Below are 18,352 nucleotides of genomic sequence, written 5' to 3'. Positions count from 1 at the left end.
TCTTAATCACAGCCTCAATTTTGTCCCGCACATTGAATATACAGTGGGGCAAAAAAGTATTTAGTCAGCCACCAATTGTGCAAGTTCTCCCACTCAAAAAGATGAGAGAGGCCTGTAATTTTCATCATAGGTACACTTCAACTATGACAGACAAAATGAGAAAAATAATCCAGAAAATCACATTCTAGGATTTCTAATGAATTTATTTGCAAATGATGGTGGAAATTGTAGATTTTCAAGAAATGGCCTATCCAAGATACATTGTAAATTTGGTCCGACTGCACTTCCTAAGGCTTCCACTAGATGTCAACAGTCTTTAGAACCTTGTTTCAGGCTTCTACTGTGAAGGGGGAGCGAATAAGAGCTGTTTGACTAAGGGGTCTGGCAGAATGCCATGAGCTAAATCAAGCGTGCGGACGTGAGAGCGAGCTGCGTTCCCTTTAATTTCTAAAGACAAAGGAATTGTCCGGTTGGAGTATTATTGAAAATGTATGATAAAACTGGAATTCCTGGGAGTGCATTCCGATGAAGATTATCAAAGGTAAGTGAATATTTATAATGCTATTTCTGACTTCTGTTGACTCCACAACATGGCTGGTATCTGTATGGTTGTTTTGGTGGCTGAGCGCTGTACTCAAGATTATTCCATGGTGTGCTTTCGCTGAAAGCTTTTTGAAATCTGACACAGCGGTTGCATTAAGGAGAAGTATATCTTTAATCCATGCATAACACTTGTATTTTCATCAACATTTATGATGAGTATTTCTGTAAATTGATGTGGCTCTCTGCAAAATCACCGGATGTTTTGGAAGCAAAACATTACTGAACATAACGCGCCAATGTAAACTGAGATTTTTGGATATAAATATGAACTTTATCAAACAAACCATACATGTATTGTGTAACATGAAGTCCTATGAGTGTCATCTGATGAAGATCATCAAAGGTTAGTGATTAATTTTAGCTCTATTTGTGCATTTGTGACTCCTCTCTTTGGCTGGAAAAATTGCTGTTTTTATTGTGGTTTCGTGGTGACCTAACATAATCGTTTGTGGTGCTTTCGCTGAAAAGCATATTTGAAATCTTACACTGTCGTGGGATTAACAACAAGACTACCTTTAAAACGGTATTAGATAGATGTATGTTTGAGGAATTTTAATTATGGAATTTCTGTTGTTTTGAATTTGGCGCCCTCGCTTCCTACTCGTTGCCAAACCCACTGGCTCCAGGTCATCTACAAGTCTCTGCTAGGTAAATCCCCGCCTTAACTCAGCTCACTGGTCACAATAGCAGCATGCGCTCCAGCAGGTATATCTCACTGGTCACCCCCAAAGCCAATTCTTCCTTTGGCCGCCTCTCCTTCCAGTTCTCTGCTGCCAATAACTGGAACGAACTGCAAAAATCACTAAAGCTGGAGACTCTTACCTCCCCCACAAGCTTTAAGCACCAGCTGTCAGAGCAGCTCACAGATCACTGCACCTGTACATAGCTCATCTATAAATAGCCCATCCAATCTACCTCATCCCCATACTGTATTTATTTATTTATCTTGCTCCTTTGCACCCCAGTATCTCAACTTGGGGTGGCAGGGTAGCCTAGTGGTTAGAGCGGTGGACTAGTAACTGGAAGGTTGCAAGTTCAAACTCCTGAGCTGACAAGGTACAAATCTGTCGTCCTGCTCCTGAACAGGCAGTTAACCCACTGTTCCTAGGCTGTCATTGAAAATAAGAATTTGTTCTAGCTGACTTGCCTAGTTAAATAAAAACTTGCACATCCTACAATTCCAGTGTTTAATTGCTATATTGAAATGACTTCGCCACCATGGCCTATTTATTGCTCTCTTATCCTACCTCATTTGCACATGCTGTATATAGATTTTTTTCTACTGAATTATTGATATGTTTGTTTATTCCATGTGTAACTCTGTGTTGTTGTATGTGTCAAACTGCTTTGCTTTATCTTTGCCAGGTCGCAGTTGCAAATGAGAACTTGTTCTCAACTAGCCTACCTGGTTAAATAAATGAGAAATAAAAAAAAGTATTCAGATTACCTGAGATTAGACCTGGTATCCAAACAAGTCGGATACAAAATTCAGTAGTTGCCGTTCGGAACCCAGATTGGATCACGCTTGGTGGCCACGGACCTTGGATCTGTCTGAAAATATGATATACCGACCAGATCGTAAAATTATATTTGAAGAACATAACCTGAGGACAATAAATATCCTCCATAAATCACGTTTGCTACGCATTGCAGTTAGTGCTCTGCCTGTCTGCCTCTTGGTCTGGCTTGAACTCTTGCCATAGCAAACTTGCAACATTGTTTCAACTGGGCTCTCAGGTTTCCCACACCAATGAGCTCAGAATAGACAATGCTGGATTTGCGCAAGGTAGGTGTGTTCAGGTAGCCTACTTGATGACGTTCCTCTGGAGATATGGGATCAGCAATATGTTGCTATAGCACACCGAGGTGGATGTAAAAATGGATGTAAAACTCTGTTGTGTGAGGTCATGACAACAAAAAAATGCTAGCAGACATTCCCAAATGGGAACTTTTTTAATAGGCCTATATTAGTGCACGTCAGCCCAGGTACTTCTATGTGTGCTCAAGCAAAATAAACATTAACAACGGGACAAACAATTCACACAATGAAACAATGAATGCGCATGAACGAGCAGGAGCAGAAAGCGCATTCTGGAGAGGGAACTCCTATAGTGCGTCTTCGTCACACACCCCTTCGCTTGTGTTTGACATTTTAAATTAGGGATTTTATTTATGAAAATACTAAGTTCTTGTGTACACCATAACTCAATTATTTTAGATATATGTTAACGTTCACTGCCTGCCAGACAAGTCAAAACAATTCTACTGGTTTGCACATCAATAATGAATTTCTTTCGGATCCATTTGAGTCCGATAGACATTATCCAATTTGGATTCGATTCTCCCTCCATTTTGACATATTGGGTCGAATCTGTTCCACCTCGGATACGTATTGATTTATTATTATTTTTATTATGACCGGGTTCTGTCGTTGTCAGATTAGAATTATGGATTCAATTTCAAGATCCGAGAAGACCTAATTTGGCAATAACATTTTGAATAGGGTACATTTTTTTAACCTAAATGCTTGATAAAATTGGACTTCGGATTTTACATACAGTATCAGTCAAACATTTGGACACCTACTCATCACCTACTCACCTACTCATAGTGAGGACAAACTATGAAATAAAACATATGCAATCATGTTGTAACCAAAAAAGTGTTAACAAATCAAGATATTTTAGGTTCTTCAAAGTAGCCACCCTTTGCCTTTGACAGCTTTGCACACACTTGGCATTCTCTCAACCAACTTCACCTGGAATGCTTTTCCAACAGTCTTGGAGTTCACACATGCTGAGCACTTGTTGGCTGCTTTTCCTTCAATCTTTGGTCCAACTCATCCCAAACCATCTCAATTGGGTTGAGGTCGGGTGATTGTGGAGGCCAGGTTCTGATGCAGCATTCCATCACGCTCCTTATTTTTTTTAACCAGGTAGGCAAGTTGAGAACAAGTTCTCATTTACAATTGCGACCTGGCCAAGATAAAGCAAAGCAGTTCGACACATGCAACGACACAGAGTTACACATGGAGTAAAACTATCACGCCCTGACCTGAGTATTCTTTGTTTTCTTTATATATTTTGGTTAGGTCAGGGTGTGACATGGGTGATGTATGTGTTTTGTACTGTCTAGGGGTTTTGAAGGTTTATGGGATTGTTTACCATCTAGGTGTTTATGTAGGCTATGGTTGCCTAGATTGGTTCTCAATTAGAGGCAGCTGTTTATCTCTGATTGGGAACCATATTTAGGCAGCCATCTTCTTTGGGTATTTCGTGAGTTATTATCTATGTCTATGTCTAGTTGCCTGTGTCTGCACATTTTTTATATGTGTTATATCGCGTTTTGTAAGTTTGTTTCAGTGTTCTTTCTTCATTAAATATAGAACATGTATTCATATCACGCTGCGCCTTGGTCTCCTCACTACGACGATCGTGACAAAAACAAACATACAGTCAATAATACAGTAGAAACAAGTCTATATACGATGTGAGCAAATGAGGTGAGATAAGGGAGGTAAAGGCAAAAAAAGGCCATGGTGGCAAAGTAAATACAATATAGCAAGTAAAACACTGGAATGGTAGATTTGCAGTGGAAGAATGTGCAAAGTAGAAATAAATATAATGGGGTGCAAAGGAAGCAAAATAAATAAATAAATACAGTAGGGAAAGAGGTTTGGGCTAAATTATAGGTGGGCTATGTACAGGTGCAGTAATCTGTGAGCTGCTCTGACAGCTGGTGCTTAAAGCTAGTGAGGGCGATGTGTTTCCAGTTTCAGAGATTTTTGTAGTTTGTTCCAGTCATTGGCAGCAGAGAACTGGAAGGAGAGGCGGCCAAATAAATAATTGGTTTTGGGGGTGACCAGAGAGATATACCTGCTGGAGCGCGTGCTACAGGTGGGTGATGCTATGGTGACCAGCGAGCTGAGATAAGGGAGGACTTTACCTAGCAGGGTCTTGTAGATGACAAGACTTCTTGGTCAAATAGCCCTTACACAGCCTGGAGGTGTGTTTTGGGTCATTGTCCTATTGAAAAACAAATGATAGTGGGACTATGTGCAAACCAGATGGGATGGCATATCGCTGCAGAATCCTGTGGTAGCCATGCTGGTGTACCTTGAATTCTAAATAAATCTGACAGTGTCACCAGCAAAGCACCCCCACCTCCATGCTTTACGGTGGGAACCACACATGCGGAGATCATCCGTTCACCTACTCTGTGTCTCAAAAAGACAGTGGTTGAACCAAAAATCTCAAATTTGGACTCCGATCAAAGGACAGATTTCCACCAGTCTAATGTCTATTGTTTCTTGGCCCAAGCAAATCACTTATTATTCTTATTGGTGTCCTTTAGTACTGGTTTCTTTGCAGCAATTTGACCATTAAGGCCTGATTCACGCAGTCTTCTCTGAACAGTTGATGTTGAGATGTTACTTGAATGCTGAAGCATTTATTCGGGCTGCAATCTGAGGCGCAGATAACTCTAATGAACGTATCCTCCCCAGCAGAGGTAACTCTGGGTCTTCCTTTCCTGTGGTGGTCCTCTTGAGAGCCAGTTTCATCATAGCACTTGATGGTTTTTACGACTGCACTTAAAGAAACTTTCAAAGTTCTTGACGTTTTCCGGATTGACTGACCTTCATGTCTTAAAGTAGTGATGGACTGTCATTTCGCTTTGCTTATTTGAGCTGTTCTTGCCTTCTAATATGGACTTGGTCTTACCAAATAGGGCTATCTTCTGTATACCACCAGTACCCTGTTACAACACAAGTGATTGTCTAAAACTCATTAAGAAGGAAAGAAATTCCACAAATGAACTTTTAACAAGGCACACCTGTTAATTGAAATGCATTCTGGGTGATGACCTCATGAAGCTGGTTGAGAGAATTCCAAGAGTGTGCAAAGCTGTCATCAAGGCAAAGGGTGGCTACTTTGAAGAATCTTAAACAATTTTTGGTAACTACATGATTCCATACTGTGTTATTTCATAGTTTTGATGTCTTCACTATTATTTGACAATGTAGAAAATAGTGAAAATAAAGAAAAACCCTTGAATGAGTGTGCGTCCTAACTTTTGACTGGTATTTTATATGAGTTGTACCTCACACATTCATTGGCATATTGCAATAAAATAGAAAGACTGAGTTATTGACATTACATGAGGTATAATGTAGTGTAGTATATTTTATAAAAATATGTGGGTCAAGGATCAAGGGAAGCCACCCCTTTTCAGATTTTCAATGGAAGAGCGGTACATGTTCCTTCGGAGGCAATCCGCACTACTGAGCAGATTGGCGCTGCTGCGCTCAAAGTTCAAACAATTTGTGAACTTTAGGTAAATAGGTTTCACATTCACAAAAGGCATTTTGTCAGTGTAAGTTATCATTTTTGACAGTACAGTAGGAAGTTAGAGGGAGATAGACTCAGAGAAAAGTGGCCACAACAGAGCTCAGGGAGGTGGGTGGGGGGGGGGGGGGTCAGAGTCAGGAGTTTAGAAAGCTACACCAAAGACTCCAACACTGCTGAAATTCTATTTGGAGTGGACCATCCCTTTACATTAAAACAAAAAAGTAAATGGGTGAAGGACGTCTATCAAACAGTGAGGGCGATGGGTTGGGAGTCTCTACGAACCTGTCCGTCTTCTTCTTCTCATCCTCCAGGGCCCGAAGGGTGTGCTGTAGACGGTCAGTCAGGATCTCCAGTTCCTGAGTCAGCTTGTACTCCTCACGGAACTGTTCTCCCAGCAGCACCAGGTCACGTGTGGCATCGTGCAGTGGGATGTCACTCAGGTAAAGGCCTCTCCGCGTCAGGTCATCCAGATTCATCACACTGAACACAGTGTTGGTGACGCATTAGAGACTGAACAGTGGTTGAACACAACTCAACAGGGGCTGTGTTCAGTAGGGACAACATATTGCATTATGATTAGCATGTATGCCCCTCTTATAAAAACTAATAATGATCATCTTATAATGATTGCGTCACAACCTGATCTGTTTCACCTGTCTTTGTGCTCGTCTCCACTCACTCCAGGTGTCGCCCATCCTCCCTATTATCCCCAGTGTATTTATACCTGTGTTCTCTGTTTGTCTGTTGCCAGTTTGTCTTGTCAAGCCTGCCAGCGTTTTTCCCATTTTTTTCCTCTAGTTTTGTCCATTCTGCCTGCCCTGACCATGAGACTGCCTGCCGTTCTGTACCTTTCGTACTGCTCTGGATTACTGACCTCTGCCTGCCCTTGACCGGTTGTTTGCCTACCCCATGTTTTTGTAATAAACTTTTGTTACCCAGATGCAGACCGTTCAAAGTCCTCTCCGGAGTTGTGATAGATTGACTAAATAAGTAATTTGGGTCCGTTGAAAATGCTATACATAAAGACATCATAAAGGCTTGTCCTCTTATGAATGCAGGAGGGTTATGCTTTTGGTTGGCATGGGACAATATCTTCATGTTGCACACCTTTTAGTTTTCTTATTAAATACTTTCAATATTTTACATGAATTCATACAATTTATAGTTGGTTTGAGGTTTTTATGTCACTAAAATGTGGAACTATTGCAATGTGAACATATTGTCCCATATACATGATGTAATTTTATTGACGGTACCTAACTAGCCCCATAAAGAGATCCAACATCTAACAAACTTTACCATGGTCAGTGTGCATTCCAAGAGAAAATTTACAAACCAATAGCCACGTGTTTGTGGGCATAACTTAAAATCAAACCCAACTCTCTGACATTTTATTTTTGGAAAATACTGACTTTATGACTCAAGTTATCCTAATTACACTTTTTAGTCACTTCTGGGACTAGAAATGGTGTACATGACTACTACCAACAGGCCGTTTACAACCAGAAAATGTGTTAACTAAATACAGTAACGGACAGTTAGAGACATAAGCCTGGTTATAAGACAACATATAAATGGATGATTTAAGTAAAGTGTTACCAAAGACTGTCCCTTTAAACAATCTGTAGCTGCTACATCCAACTAATGACTATATACAGTTGAAATCAGACGTTTACATACACTTAGGTTGGAGTCCTTTTCAATCACTCTACACATTTCTTGTTAACAAACTATAGTTTTGGCGAGTCGGTTAGAACATCTACTTTGTGCATGACAAGTCATTTTTCCAACAATTGTTTACAGACAGATTATTTCACTTATAATTCACTGTATCACAATTCCAGTGGGTCAGAAGTTATACACTAATTATAAACTAGTTATACACTAACATACACTAAGTTGACTGTGCCTTTAAACAGCTTGGAAAATTCCAGAAAATGATGTCATGGCTTTAGAAGCTTATGTTTGGCTAATTGACATAATTTGAGTCAATTGGAGGTGTACCTGTGGATGTATTTCAAGGCCTACCTTCAAACTCAGTGCCTCTTTGCTTGACATCATGGGAAAATCTAAATAAATCAGCCAAGACCTCAGAACAAAAATTGTAGACTTCCACAAGTTTGGTTCATCCTTGGGAGCAATTTCCAAATGCCTGAATGTACCCCGTTCATCTGTACAAACAATAGTACGCAAGTATAAACATCATGGGACCACCCAGCCGTCATGCCACTCAGGGAGGAGACACGATCTGCCTCCTAGAGATGAACGTACCTTGGCTGAGAAAGGTGCAAATCAATCCCAGAACAACAGCAAAGGACCTTATGAAGATGCTGGAGGAAGCAGGTACAAAATGATCTATATCCACAATAAAACGAGTCCTATAACCTGAAAGGCAGTTCAGCAAGGAAGAAGCCACTGCTCCAAAACCGCCATAAAAAAAGCCAGACTACGGCTTGCAACTGCACATGGGGACAAAGATCGTACTTTTCAGTCCTCTGGTCTGATGAAAAGAAATAGAACTGTTTGGCCATAATGACCATCGTTATGTTTGGAGGAAAAAGGGGGAGGCTTGCAAGCCGATGAACACCATCCCAACAGTGAAGCACGGGGGTGGTAGCATCATGTTGTGTGGCTGCTTTGCTGCAGGAGGGACTGGTGCACTTCACAAAATAGATGCCTTCATGAGAAAGGAAAATGATGTGAATATATTGAAGCAACATCAAGACATCAGTAAGTCAAAGCAGGAAGTTAAAGCTTGGTCGCAAATGGGTCTTCCAAATGGACAATGACCCCAAGCATACTTGGGGCAAAATGACTTAAGGACAACAAAGGCAAGGTATTGAAGTGGCCATCACAAAGCCCTGACCTCAATCCTATACAAAATTTGAGGGCAGAACTGAAAAACTATGTGCGAGCAAATAGGCCTACAAACTCGACTCCGTTACACCAGCTCTGTCAGGAGGAATGGGCTAACTTGTGGCTAAGGTGTATGTAAACTTCCGACTTCAACTGTATGCATGCATGTACAGTGCCTTGCGAAAGTATTCGGCCCCCTTGAACTTTGCAACCTTTTGCCACATTTCAGGCTTCAAACATAAAGATATAAAACTGTATTTTTTTGTGAAGAATCAACAACAAGTGGGACACAATCAAGAAGTGGAATGACATTTATTGGATATTTCAAACTTTTTTAACAAATCAAAAACTGAAAAATTGGGCGTGCAAAATTATTCAGCCCCTTTACTTTCAGTGCAGCAAACTCTCTCCAGAAGTTCAGTGAGGATCTCTCAATGATCCAATGTTGACCTAAACGACTAATGATGATAAATACAATCCACCTGTGGGTAATCAAGTCTCCGTATAAATGCACCTGCACTGTGATAGTCTCAGAGGTCCGTTAAAAGCGCAGAGAGCATCATGAAGAACAAGGAACACACCAGGCAGGTCCGAGATACTGTTGTGAAGAAGTTTAAAGGCGGATTTGGATACAAAAAGATTTCCCAAGCTTTAAACATCCCAAGGAGCACTGTGCAAGAGATAATATTGAAATGGAAGGAGTATCAGACCACTGCAAATCTACCAAGACCTGGCCGTCCCTCTAAACTTTCAGCTCATACAAGGAGAAGACTGATCAGAGATGCAGCCAAGAGGCCCATGATCACTCTGGATGAACTGCAGAGATCTACAGCTGAGGTGGGAGACTCTGTCCATAGGACAACAATCAGTCGTATATTGCACAAATCTGGCCTTTATGGAAGAGTGGCAAGAAGAAAGCCATTTCTTAAAGATATCCATAAAAAGTGTCATTTAAAGTTTGCCACAAGCCACCTGGGAGACACACCAAACATGTGGAAGAAGGTGCTCTGGTCAGATGAAACCAAAATTGAACTTTTTGGCAACAATGCAAAACGTTATGTTTGGCGTAAAAGCAACACAGCTGAACACACCATCCCCACTGTCAAACATGGTGGTGGCAGCATCATGGTTTGGGCCTGCTTTTCTTCAGCAGGGACAGGGAAGATGGTTAAAATTGATGGGAAGATGGATGGAGCCAAATACAGGACCATTCTGGAAGAAAACCTGATGGAGTCTGCAAAAGACCTGAGACTGGGACGGAGATTTGTCTTCCAACAAGACAATGATCCAAAACATAAAGCAAAATCTACAATGGAATGGTTCAAAAATAAACATATCCAGGTGTTAGAATGGCCAAGTCAAAGTCCAGACCTGAATCCAATCGAGAATCTATGGAAAGAACTGAAAACTGCTGTTCACAAATGCTCTCCATCCAACCTCACTGATTTCGAGCTGTTTTGCAAGGAGGAATGGAATGGGAAAAAATGTCAGTCTCTCGATGTGCAAAACTGATAGAGACATACCCCAAGCGACTTACAGCTGTAATCGCAGCAAAAGGTGGCTCTACAAAGTATTATTATGCCATCCGTTTTGTCACTAAAGCACCTTATACCACCCACCACTGCGACTTGTATGCTCTAGTCGGCTGGCCCTCGCTACATATTCGTCGCCAGACCCACTGGCTCCAGGTCATCTACAAGTCCATGCTAGGTAAAGCTCCGCCTTATCTCAGTTCACTGGTTACGATGGCAACACCCATCCGTAGCACGCGCTCCAGCAGGTGTATCTCACTGATCATCCCTAAAGCCAACACCTCATTTGGCCGCCTTTCGTTCCAGTTCTCTGCTGCCTGTGACTGGAACGAATTGCAAAAATCGCTGAAGTTGGAGACTTTTATCTCCCTCACCAACTTCAAACATCTGCTATCCGAGCAGCTAACCGATCGCTGCAGCTGTACATAGTCTATTGGTAAATAGCCCACCCATTTTCACCTACCTCATCCCCATACTGTTTTTATTTATTTATTTTTATTTTTCTGCTCTTTTGCACACCCATCTCTACCTGTACATAACCATCTGATCATTTATCACTCCAGTGTTAATCTGCATAATTGTAATTATTTGCCTACCTTCTCATGCCTTTTGCACACAATGTATATATAGACTCCCCTTTTTTCTACTGTGTTATTGACTTGTTAATTGTTTACTCCATGTGTAACTCTGTGTTGTCTGTTCACACTGCTATGCCTTATCTTGGCCAGGTCGCAGTTGCAAATGAGAACTTGTTCTCAACTAGCCTACCTGGTTAAATAAAGGTGAAATAAAAAAAATAAAAAAAATAAAAAATTAACTTAAGGGGGCTGAATAATTTTGCACGCCCAATTTTTCAGTTTTTGATTTGTTAAAAAAGTTTGAAATATCCAATTTTCCACTTCATGATTGTGTCCCACTTGTTGTTGATTCTTCACAAAAAAATACAGTTTTATATCTTTATGTTTGAAGCCTAAAATGTGGCAAAAGGTCGCAAAGTTCAAGGGGGCCGAATACTTTCGCAAGGCACTGTATGTATGTATGTATGTATGCATGCATGTATGCATGTATACACTGATTCTTGAATATCACTTAAAATCCTAATGAGCTTATTTCAACTGTGACACCCTGTCAGAACCCAAATAGAACCTTGTTTTACTCCAATGTTATTAAACATTGTAAATGTAAACAAACACTGTATAGTCTCAAAACATAGTTAAAACTATATTTTTTTATATAATGGATAGTCAGTCATTGCAGCCATAGCTCTGTCTGAATCTGAGAGTAGTTACATTTTTAGATCCATCCCTCAGCTTTTTACCAAAGCAAAGGCGGGGTTAGATTTTTGTTTCCACTGTAGATTGGCCCCTTAAGACCAGACCATCTGCTGCACTACAGTAGCTGTGGTTTTGAATCCAATTTAGGTTTCACACACCAACCAAGAGACATCCATCCAGCCCAGCCCAGCCAAGTCTAGGACTACATCCCAAATGGCACCCTATTCCTGACACAGTCCACTACTTTTGACCAGGGCACATGGAAACTTATTCCCTACATAGTGCACAACTTCTGACTAGAGCTTCATGTGCCCATTTGGAACGCAGCCTAGAACAGCACATTGTTTTTGTCTAACATCACAGCAGCAGAACCTGGGAGAACAGAGGAAGAGGATGTTCTCCGCCTCGGGCAGGTAGATCATCTGTCCCTTCAGCCTCAGGCAGCTGATCTCAGCACCAGTCAGCTCATCCTCGTTCTCCGAAGTCTCCACGTTCAAGAGGCCCTCCTGGAAAGACATAATTTACACACACACACACACACAGGCAGAGACACACACAGACACACACGCATGGACACACAAGCAGCCAGGACACACAGAAAATATAAATGTAGTTTTCTATCTAGTTCCTCAATTTTTTTTGTGATGGAATTTTAACATTCAATTAAAATGCGAAAAGTTTTAGTAGTGAGTATTCTTGGCATACCTTGCTTCGCAGAACGAAGACAGTGTTGATGTGGGAGAGCATGCCTTGGAAGCTGAAGTCTATGTGTGGACGCACCAGAGAGAACACGGAGGGCAGGTTACAGATGCCTGGCTGGAGCTAAGGAATACAACAGCAAAACACTTCATAAGGGGGTCATACATACTTGTGTCTTACAATAGATTATAACCACATATTTGCATTACAACTGCAGGCTACCTGTGAAGCCCATATCTACAGTGCATTATAAACACACTCCTACTGAGTTATAATGCATTCATAATGCAGTATAAGAGTAGTTATTTACACACATAAAATCTCAATGTCCTATAGCTAAATAGACATAAACCTGCGGCAGCACACGGAAGATAGCGTTGCCGCACTGAGTAAGCATCAGGTCCCTGTCGAACATGAGGTGAAAGGGAAAGGCCTTGCAGAAGGTGTAGGGGCTGATCCGGGTCTCCTGCGTGCCGTTCTCCTCGAAGCCGTCCAGATCCTCATAGAAGGCCTCCTCCTCCGAGTCCTTCTCCTCGATCAGGAACTTGATGTGGTCACACTCCTCACTCTTGTGCTGGATCACCTGGTGAAGGAAGAATGGATTTCATAAAAGGGAGGAAGGTGCAAACATAAAATTAGAATGAGTGCATGCTATGCTTCCTGTGTTTATATCCTGCTTTACTTTATGGGGACACTCAAAATGTCCGCCAGTCCACCCATTATGGCAAGAGAGTAAGAGATACCGGTGGGTGATTGGTAAACGCATAGACATCGAAATACTGTATGTCTTTATATAAATATCTAAGGTTTGGTATGATGGTTTTAAACACAGTGATGTTCTTGTGAGGGTTACTGCCTGGCCACAACAAGTCCTTTTTAGTCTATACACTGACGTCAATGGCTTGACGCACACGGTTTCCGTGGCAACAATGAATAACACTTCCAGAAAATCTGGTGTCATATTTGCAGGGTCTGTCAATTCAGCTCCCCCATTTAATTTTACGCCTAGCTTGGGAGATAAAAAATACATGCGGACACCTATCTCTGCGATATGATTAGGATTGAAAGTAGAGTTGGCTTTCTCTGAAAATGAGGAGGTAACCTATGTGCTCAGAGACAATATTTTTGAAAGGACTATCCAAGTCTACACCAATGGTATATACTAATTCCACCTGGTGTTTGCTGCATGGACTACTATGCTATAAAGAAGGTACATAACTTAATCACATATTCCTAGCTTTAAAACTATCATGACACTTATATCAGTCTAATAATGGTTAGACACTTTAAAATACAGTATCTTACACTATAACTACTAGCTACTTGGTAGTTGTATTACGTCACCTTCTGAGTGTACTAACATTCTGCCCCTTTCATAGACATCTGACCCAAGTCAACAGAGACCCACCAGCATCTCAGATCAAAAACTGCCCACTGAGTGACCAACACTAGCAGTTGCTCAGACCCAAACAACTCCTGAATGGAGAGGGGCATTTGAAAGTCGGCCACTGTCCCATTTTGGACTGAAGGTAAGAACCCCAAGCAGCACAGAATCCAAATAACTTCCAAGGCACACAAAAAACAGTGCCCGAGTTAGGTCTAGCAGTAGTTAGCATTGGCTCGCAAAACTACCTATAACTTCCTTCATACTGAATACAGAGACATATAAATGGTATCCACGAGTTCATCTGACTCTGGGGAAGTAGATAAGGGTAAGTAGATAAGGGGCCTCATTGCCAAAATCCCAAACTATCCCTTTAACTTTCCAGGACATAGACATGTCTTATATGGCCAGAAAGCTTACATTCTTGTTAATATAACTGCACTACCCAATTTACAGTAGCTATTAAAGTAAAAAAAATGCTATTGTTTGAGAATAGTGCACAACAACAAACTTGTATCACAGCAACTGGTTTTATACATTCACCTCTGAAGGTAAATAATGTACTTACGTTCAGTGATCTTATGCTGATTTGTCATCCTGAGGGTCCCAGAGATAAAACGTAGCATAGTTTTGTTTGATAAAATACATTTTTTAATTCAAAAGTAGAAAATGGCTTCTACAGTTTGAACCCCTGCTGCCTCTACATTAATTTCACATTTCTACAAACTTCAAAGTGTTTCCTTTCAAATGGCATCAAGATGTCATTTTAGGCTTTTTTTTTTAAAGGCTTTTAAGTAATAATAGTTATTATTTTATTTTAAACAGCACACCTTCATTTCTATTTCTGTGCCGTGGATCTGTTGGGCCACCGTCTTGATGATGCCGATCACAATGTCCTGGAGCCCCTCCCTCTCCGAGTAGTAGTGCAGGATCAGATTGTTGCCCTTCTCCGCGTCTGTGCAGCGGAAGGACGGAGCCCTCATCCCAGGGTAGATGGTACCTAGGTGGTCGTGGAGGGCATCCAGATTCTGTATGGGGGTTGCATAAATGATTGAAAGTAGTTTCTCTCCATTAAGATTCCATTTAGACTGGTCCCATATCAGTTTGTGTTATATAGCCAACTCCTGTGGTCATTGTCATACCAAACACCATAGGAGTTGGCTACACAGCATAAACTGATCTGGGAGCAGGCAAGGCAGGCCTAAAGCAAGCCTTTAGAACAAGGTTACATAACTCCAGTCCTCACTCCTTTATCTCTGTTTCAACCCAAAGTGAAGCCCTACATTTTGTATTTGTAAACAGAGGGTTCGGTCTTGGCAAATCAAACTGCCACTGTCCTATTTGAATTACATGGTCAACTCCCCCATATCCAAAGACGAGGGGGCGGTCACAGAATTGTTTCGGCACTGTACAATTGAAATATAGGTCATATTTAACTTACGTTGAAGCATTCATGACATTGAAGAGGACATTGTTTTACATGAGTATCTGTTAACTGAAGAAAGATTAAGAAGGGAACTGGAGTGCTTACCTGCAAGAATTCACGGACATTGGAGCCTAAAACACGCAGGATGGTGTCATACCCTGATTCTTGGCAAAACTCAAAAAACATCTTCCCAAACATCTGTAGGATACACCCTGCATCAATCTCTGCAAGATAAAAAAAATACACCATCTCAGTCCCATTGGTAACACTTTTAAATAAGTTACCCTTTATAAAGGGTAGCATATTTTAAAGTGATGCCATACAATTATGTTAGGAATAAACTGGTTCAAGTAAAGCATCTTGCATTTCAAAACATGATTAAAAAACGTACTGAGAACTTTGCTTGCAGCAGCAACAAGGTCATATGTTTTGGCATCTTCATATATGATTCTGACAAGGAACTGACCCTCTACATCGAGTTGTGCCTCCCTTCTGATAACAGGAAAGAAGAAAATGCAATTATTAGATATCATATTAACATGTGATTATTACCTATGTAATAAAGAGGCAGTTGACAAGAGCATACGACAACATATTCGCTTGTCCTCTATAGTATCCATTAAAACAAGCTTCATAACATTGTATGCCATTGTTTATGCCTATGGCTGATGTTATAACATCTTAAATAGCTGTTATAAAAGCCTTAAATGAATCATACATAAGGATCCTTCAGTAAAGTGATAGCTACACTTATTTGGTCCAAACAAAAACAATCAGTATCACTTTACTTTATGGGGGTATACATAAGGCATTCATAACAACATTATGAAAACAGTCATGACACCTTCATGAATGTTGCAGTACCCTTAATCTACCTTTGAGCACTAACTGCATCGTAGGATTATCTATATTTAGAAGTTACAATGAGAAAATGTATTTGGCATGCTAATAAATAAGCCTGTTATATATCATAATGAGGTCTATTTGACCTGATTACCGAATTGATCTGAGAAAACAATACTGATTTGCTGTGCTGGCTAGCAACCACTTTCTCTGAGCATGTGATCTGCTGAACAAACATAAAAATGTAGTGAAAATAAGAATTACTTTTTCAATTGCTCTGAGATGCAAGATCTGAAAATAAAACCTAGCTTGAATATTTACGCATGTAATAATGTTGAATTACGTCAGCCAAGATAAGGTTGAGAAATATTGCAGCACAATGTTTTTGGGCGATAAAAATGACCAGAATCCTCAAAACACGTTTTTCGGAGAGGCAGCTATGCCTCTGTTCTTATAGGATAGGATGGGATGGAAGTCTAGGTCCTGGAACAGCAAAGACTGAGGAAGAAAAATAAACTTGGATCTTGCCAAATATTTGAGCACTTTGTTATCATAATGCAACAACCTCCCTTTATCACCACTATTGGAAAGCTAATGAAAATGAAATGATGAGTAAAAATATGGCTCGCCTTATAGTGGTGTCATTTAATAATGAATTGATGAATTATATATATAGTTTTCTTTTATGTTTGCTGGTGATTTATGGTGATTTATGGTCACATGGTATAAGTTAGATAGGCCCACTATATCTGCTGGTCATGACATGGCCATTCGTTATCCACTTTGTCTAGCAATAGGGGGAGATTATTGATTTCAAAACTATAATATGGTTAATTGACATATTTTTGCATTATTATCCATGTCATATTGGTAGGTTACATAAAGTTGTGGTCAAGACAATGTAGTAAACACAATTAAAGTGTAATAACTTAAATTAAAATGTAAAGTAAGCAATTGTTATTACATAGTAATTAGTTAAGCAGTAGTGTAATTTGTATGTATTAAGTAACATTAAGGCAGTTATCTACAATTTAAAATCGTACATTTCATAAAACTTTTCACAACACATTGTCTGCCCTCAAGCCACTAAGCTACTCTCCTACCACATATCTACAATACAAAATCTATGCGTTCATGTGTGTAAAGTGTGTTACTACAATGCTGCTACACACAGTTATAGGAACAACTTAATGTGTTACTAACATATCTATCTACTGAACATACCTGCTGATTCCTTGTTTTGCATTTTGCAACATGGTCACATTTAGTTTTTATTTTCACTTTCTGCTTTGAATTATGGTATGCAAATGTCCTGTGTCAATCACAAATACAAAACAAATCTTTGAACTCACTTGATGTCTTCCCACACGTCTTCGCCATAATTTCGTAATACAAGTAGTTCCAAGGCGTGATTGACAAAACCATACTAAAAACGGATATAAAACAGAAATAGAGAAACATAAATCAGAAAATACAAGTATGTCAAAAATGTAGAGTGATGATAGTGTTATGATTCCACTGTAAATTGGAATGACTTGTTCAACAGCAAATAATATTTTCATTGATGCAACATGAATATTAGAACGATAAAATCGCACTCGCATCACGAATTTCAGTGTTAATTTACAGTGAACAGATATTGTAGCCATAGGCTGATAGCTCGTTCTCATACGGGAAAACGCACCACTACACATCAAAATAACCATGGAAATCAAATGTCGCCGTGAAATCTAATATGTTGATGTTTACATACCATTTTTACGACCAGTTCTTCACGATTCCTTATCAATGTAAACTGTTATGTCTAAATCAACACGGCACCTTCACAGTTTGCAGATGTTACGTTGCGGCTCCATTCTTGAAAACATTCTTCATCAAATTGACATCGAATGTGTCCAATGGGAGCTCAAGGACAAAAATACTCACTCGGCAACTGACCACTGAGGAAGAAATTAGGGTTGCTCGCTGAAGACAGCGTTGTTTATGAAAACAGTACCATCAAACGTTATTATACAGTGTAAAAGAAAGACTACGCAACGAAAACAAATCCTAGGTAGAATAGATTATAAACTGGGTGGTTCTAGCCCTGAATGCTGATTTGCTGTATATCAGACCGTATACCACAGGTATGACAAAACATGTATTTTTACTGCTCTAATTACGCTGGTAACCAGTTTATAAGGCACCTCGGGGGTTTGCGATATATGGCCAATATACCACGGCTAAAAGCTTTATCCAGGCACTCCGCGTTGCGTCGTGCTGGAACAGCCCTTAGCCGTGGTATATTGGCCATATACCACACCCCTGAGGTGCCTTATTGCTTAACTATATCATGACATTGTTGAATACTCGTTTCTGATTGTCTTGCAGGGAATTATAGGGTGTGC

General features: G+C 40.2%; 1 protein-coding gene across 2 annotated transcripts in view; it reads right to left on the bottom strand.

Annotated features, from left to right (window-relative positions):
• The window catches only part of LOC110497489 (guanylate cyclase soluble subunit beta-1), a 55,760-nt gene extending 37,688 nt beyond the window's left edge, over positions 1 to 18,072 (bottom strand). Inside the window, exons 1-9 of one of the 2 annotated variants that reach the window (XM_021573619.3) lie at positions 17,719 to 18,072; positions 17,318 to 17,391; positions 15,514 to 15,614; positions 15,228 to 15,346; positions 14,527 to 14,724; positions 12,665 to 12,895; positions 12,319 to 12,435; positions 11,986 to 12,119; positions 6,234 to 6,431 (exon numbers count right to left, since the gene is read on the bottom strand). In XM_021573619.3, coding sequence (XP_021429294.1) covers positions 6,234 to 6,431; positions 11,986 to 12,119; positions 12,319 to 12,435; positions 12,665 to 12,895; positions 14,527 to 14,724; positions 15,228 to 15,346; positions 15,514 to 15,614; positions 17,318 to 17,391; positions 17,719 to 17,721 — 1,175 coding nt within the window. In that variant the 5' untranslated portion in view covers positions 17,722 to 18,072. Of the gene's footprint in view, positions 1 to 6,233; positions 6,432 to 7,327; positions 8,629 to 11,985; positions 12,120 to 12,318; positions 12,436 to 12,664; positions 12,896 to 14,526; positions 14,725 to 15,227; positions 15,347 to 15,513; positions 15,615 to 17,317; positions 17,392 to 17,718 lie in introns of those variants that run through there. The other variant, XM_090210779.1, reaches the window with a different exon arrangement.
• Between the last annotated feature and the right edge of the window lie 280 nt (positions 18,073 to 18,352).

The sequence above is a fragment of the Oncorhynchus mykiss genome, chromosome 19 (assembly GCF_057628025.1).
Source record: "Oncorhynchus mykiss isolate SJ-2025 chromosome 19, ASM5762802v1, whole genome shotgun sequence".
NCBI classification, from domain to species: Eukaryota; Metazoa; Chordata; class Actinopteri; order Salmoniformes; family Salmonidae; genus Oncorhynchus; species Oncorhynchus mykiss.
Note: the sequence above shows the minus strand (reverse complement) of the source record. Positions and strands in the feature narration are given on the sequence as shown.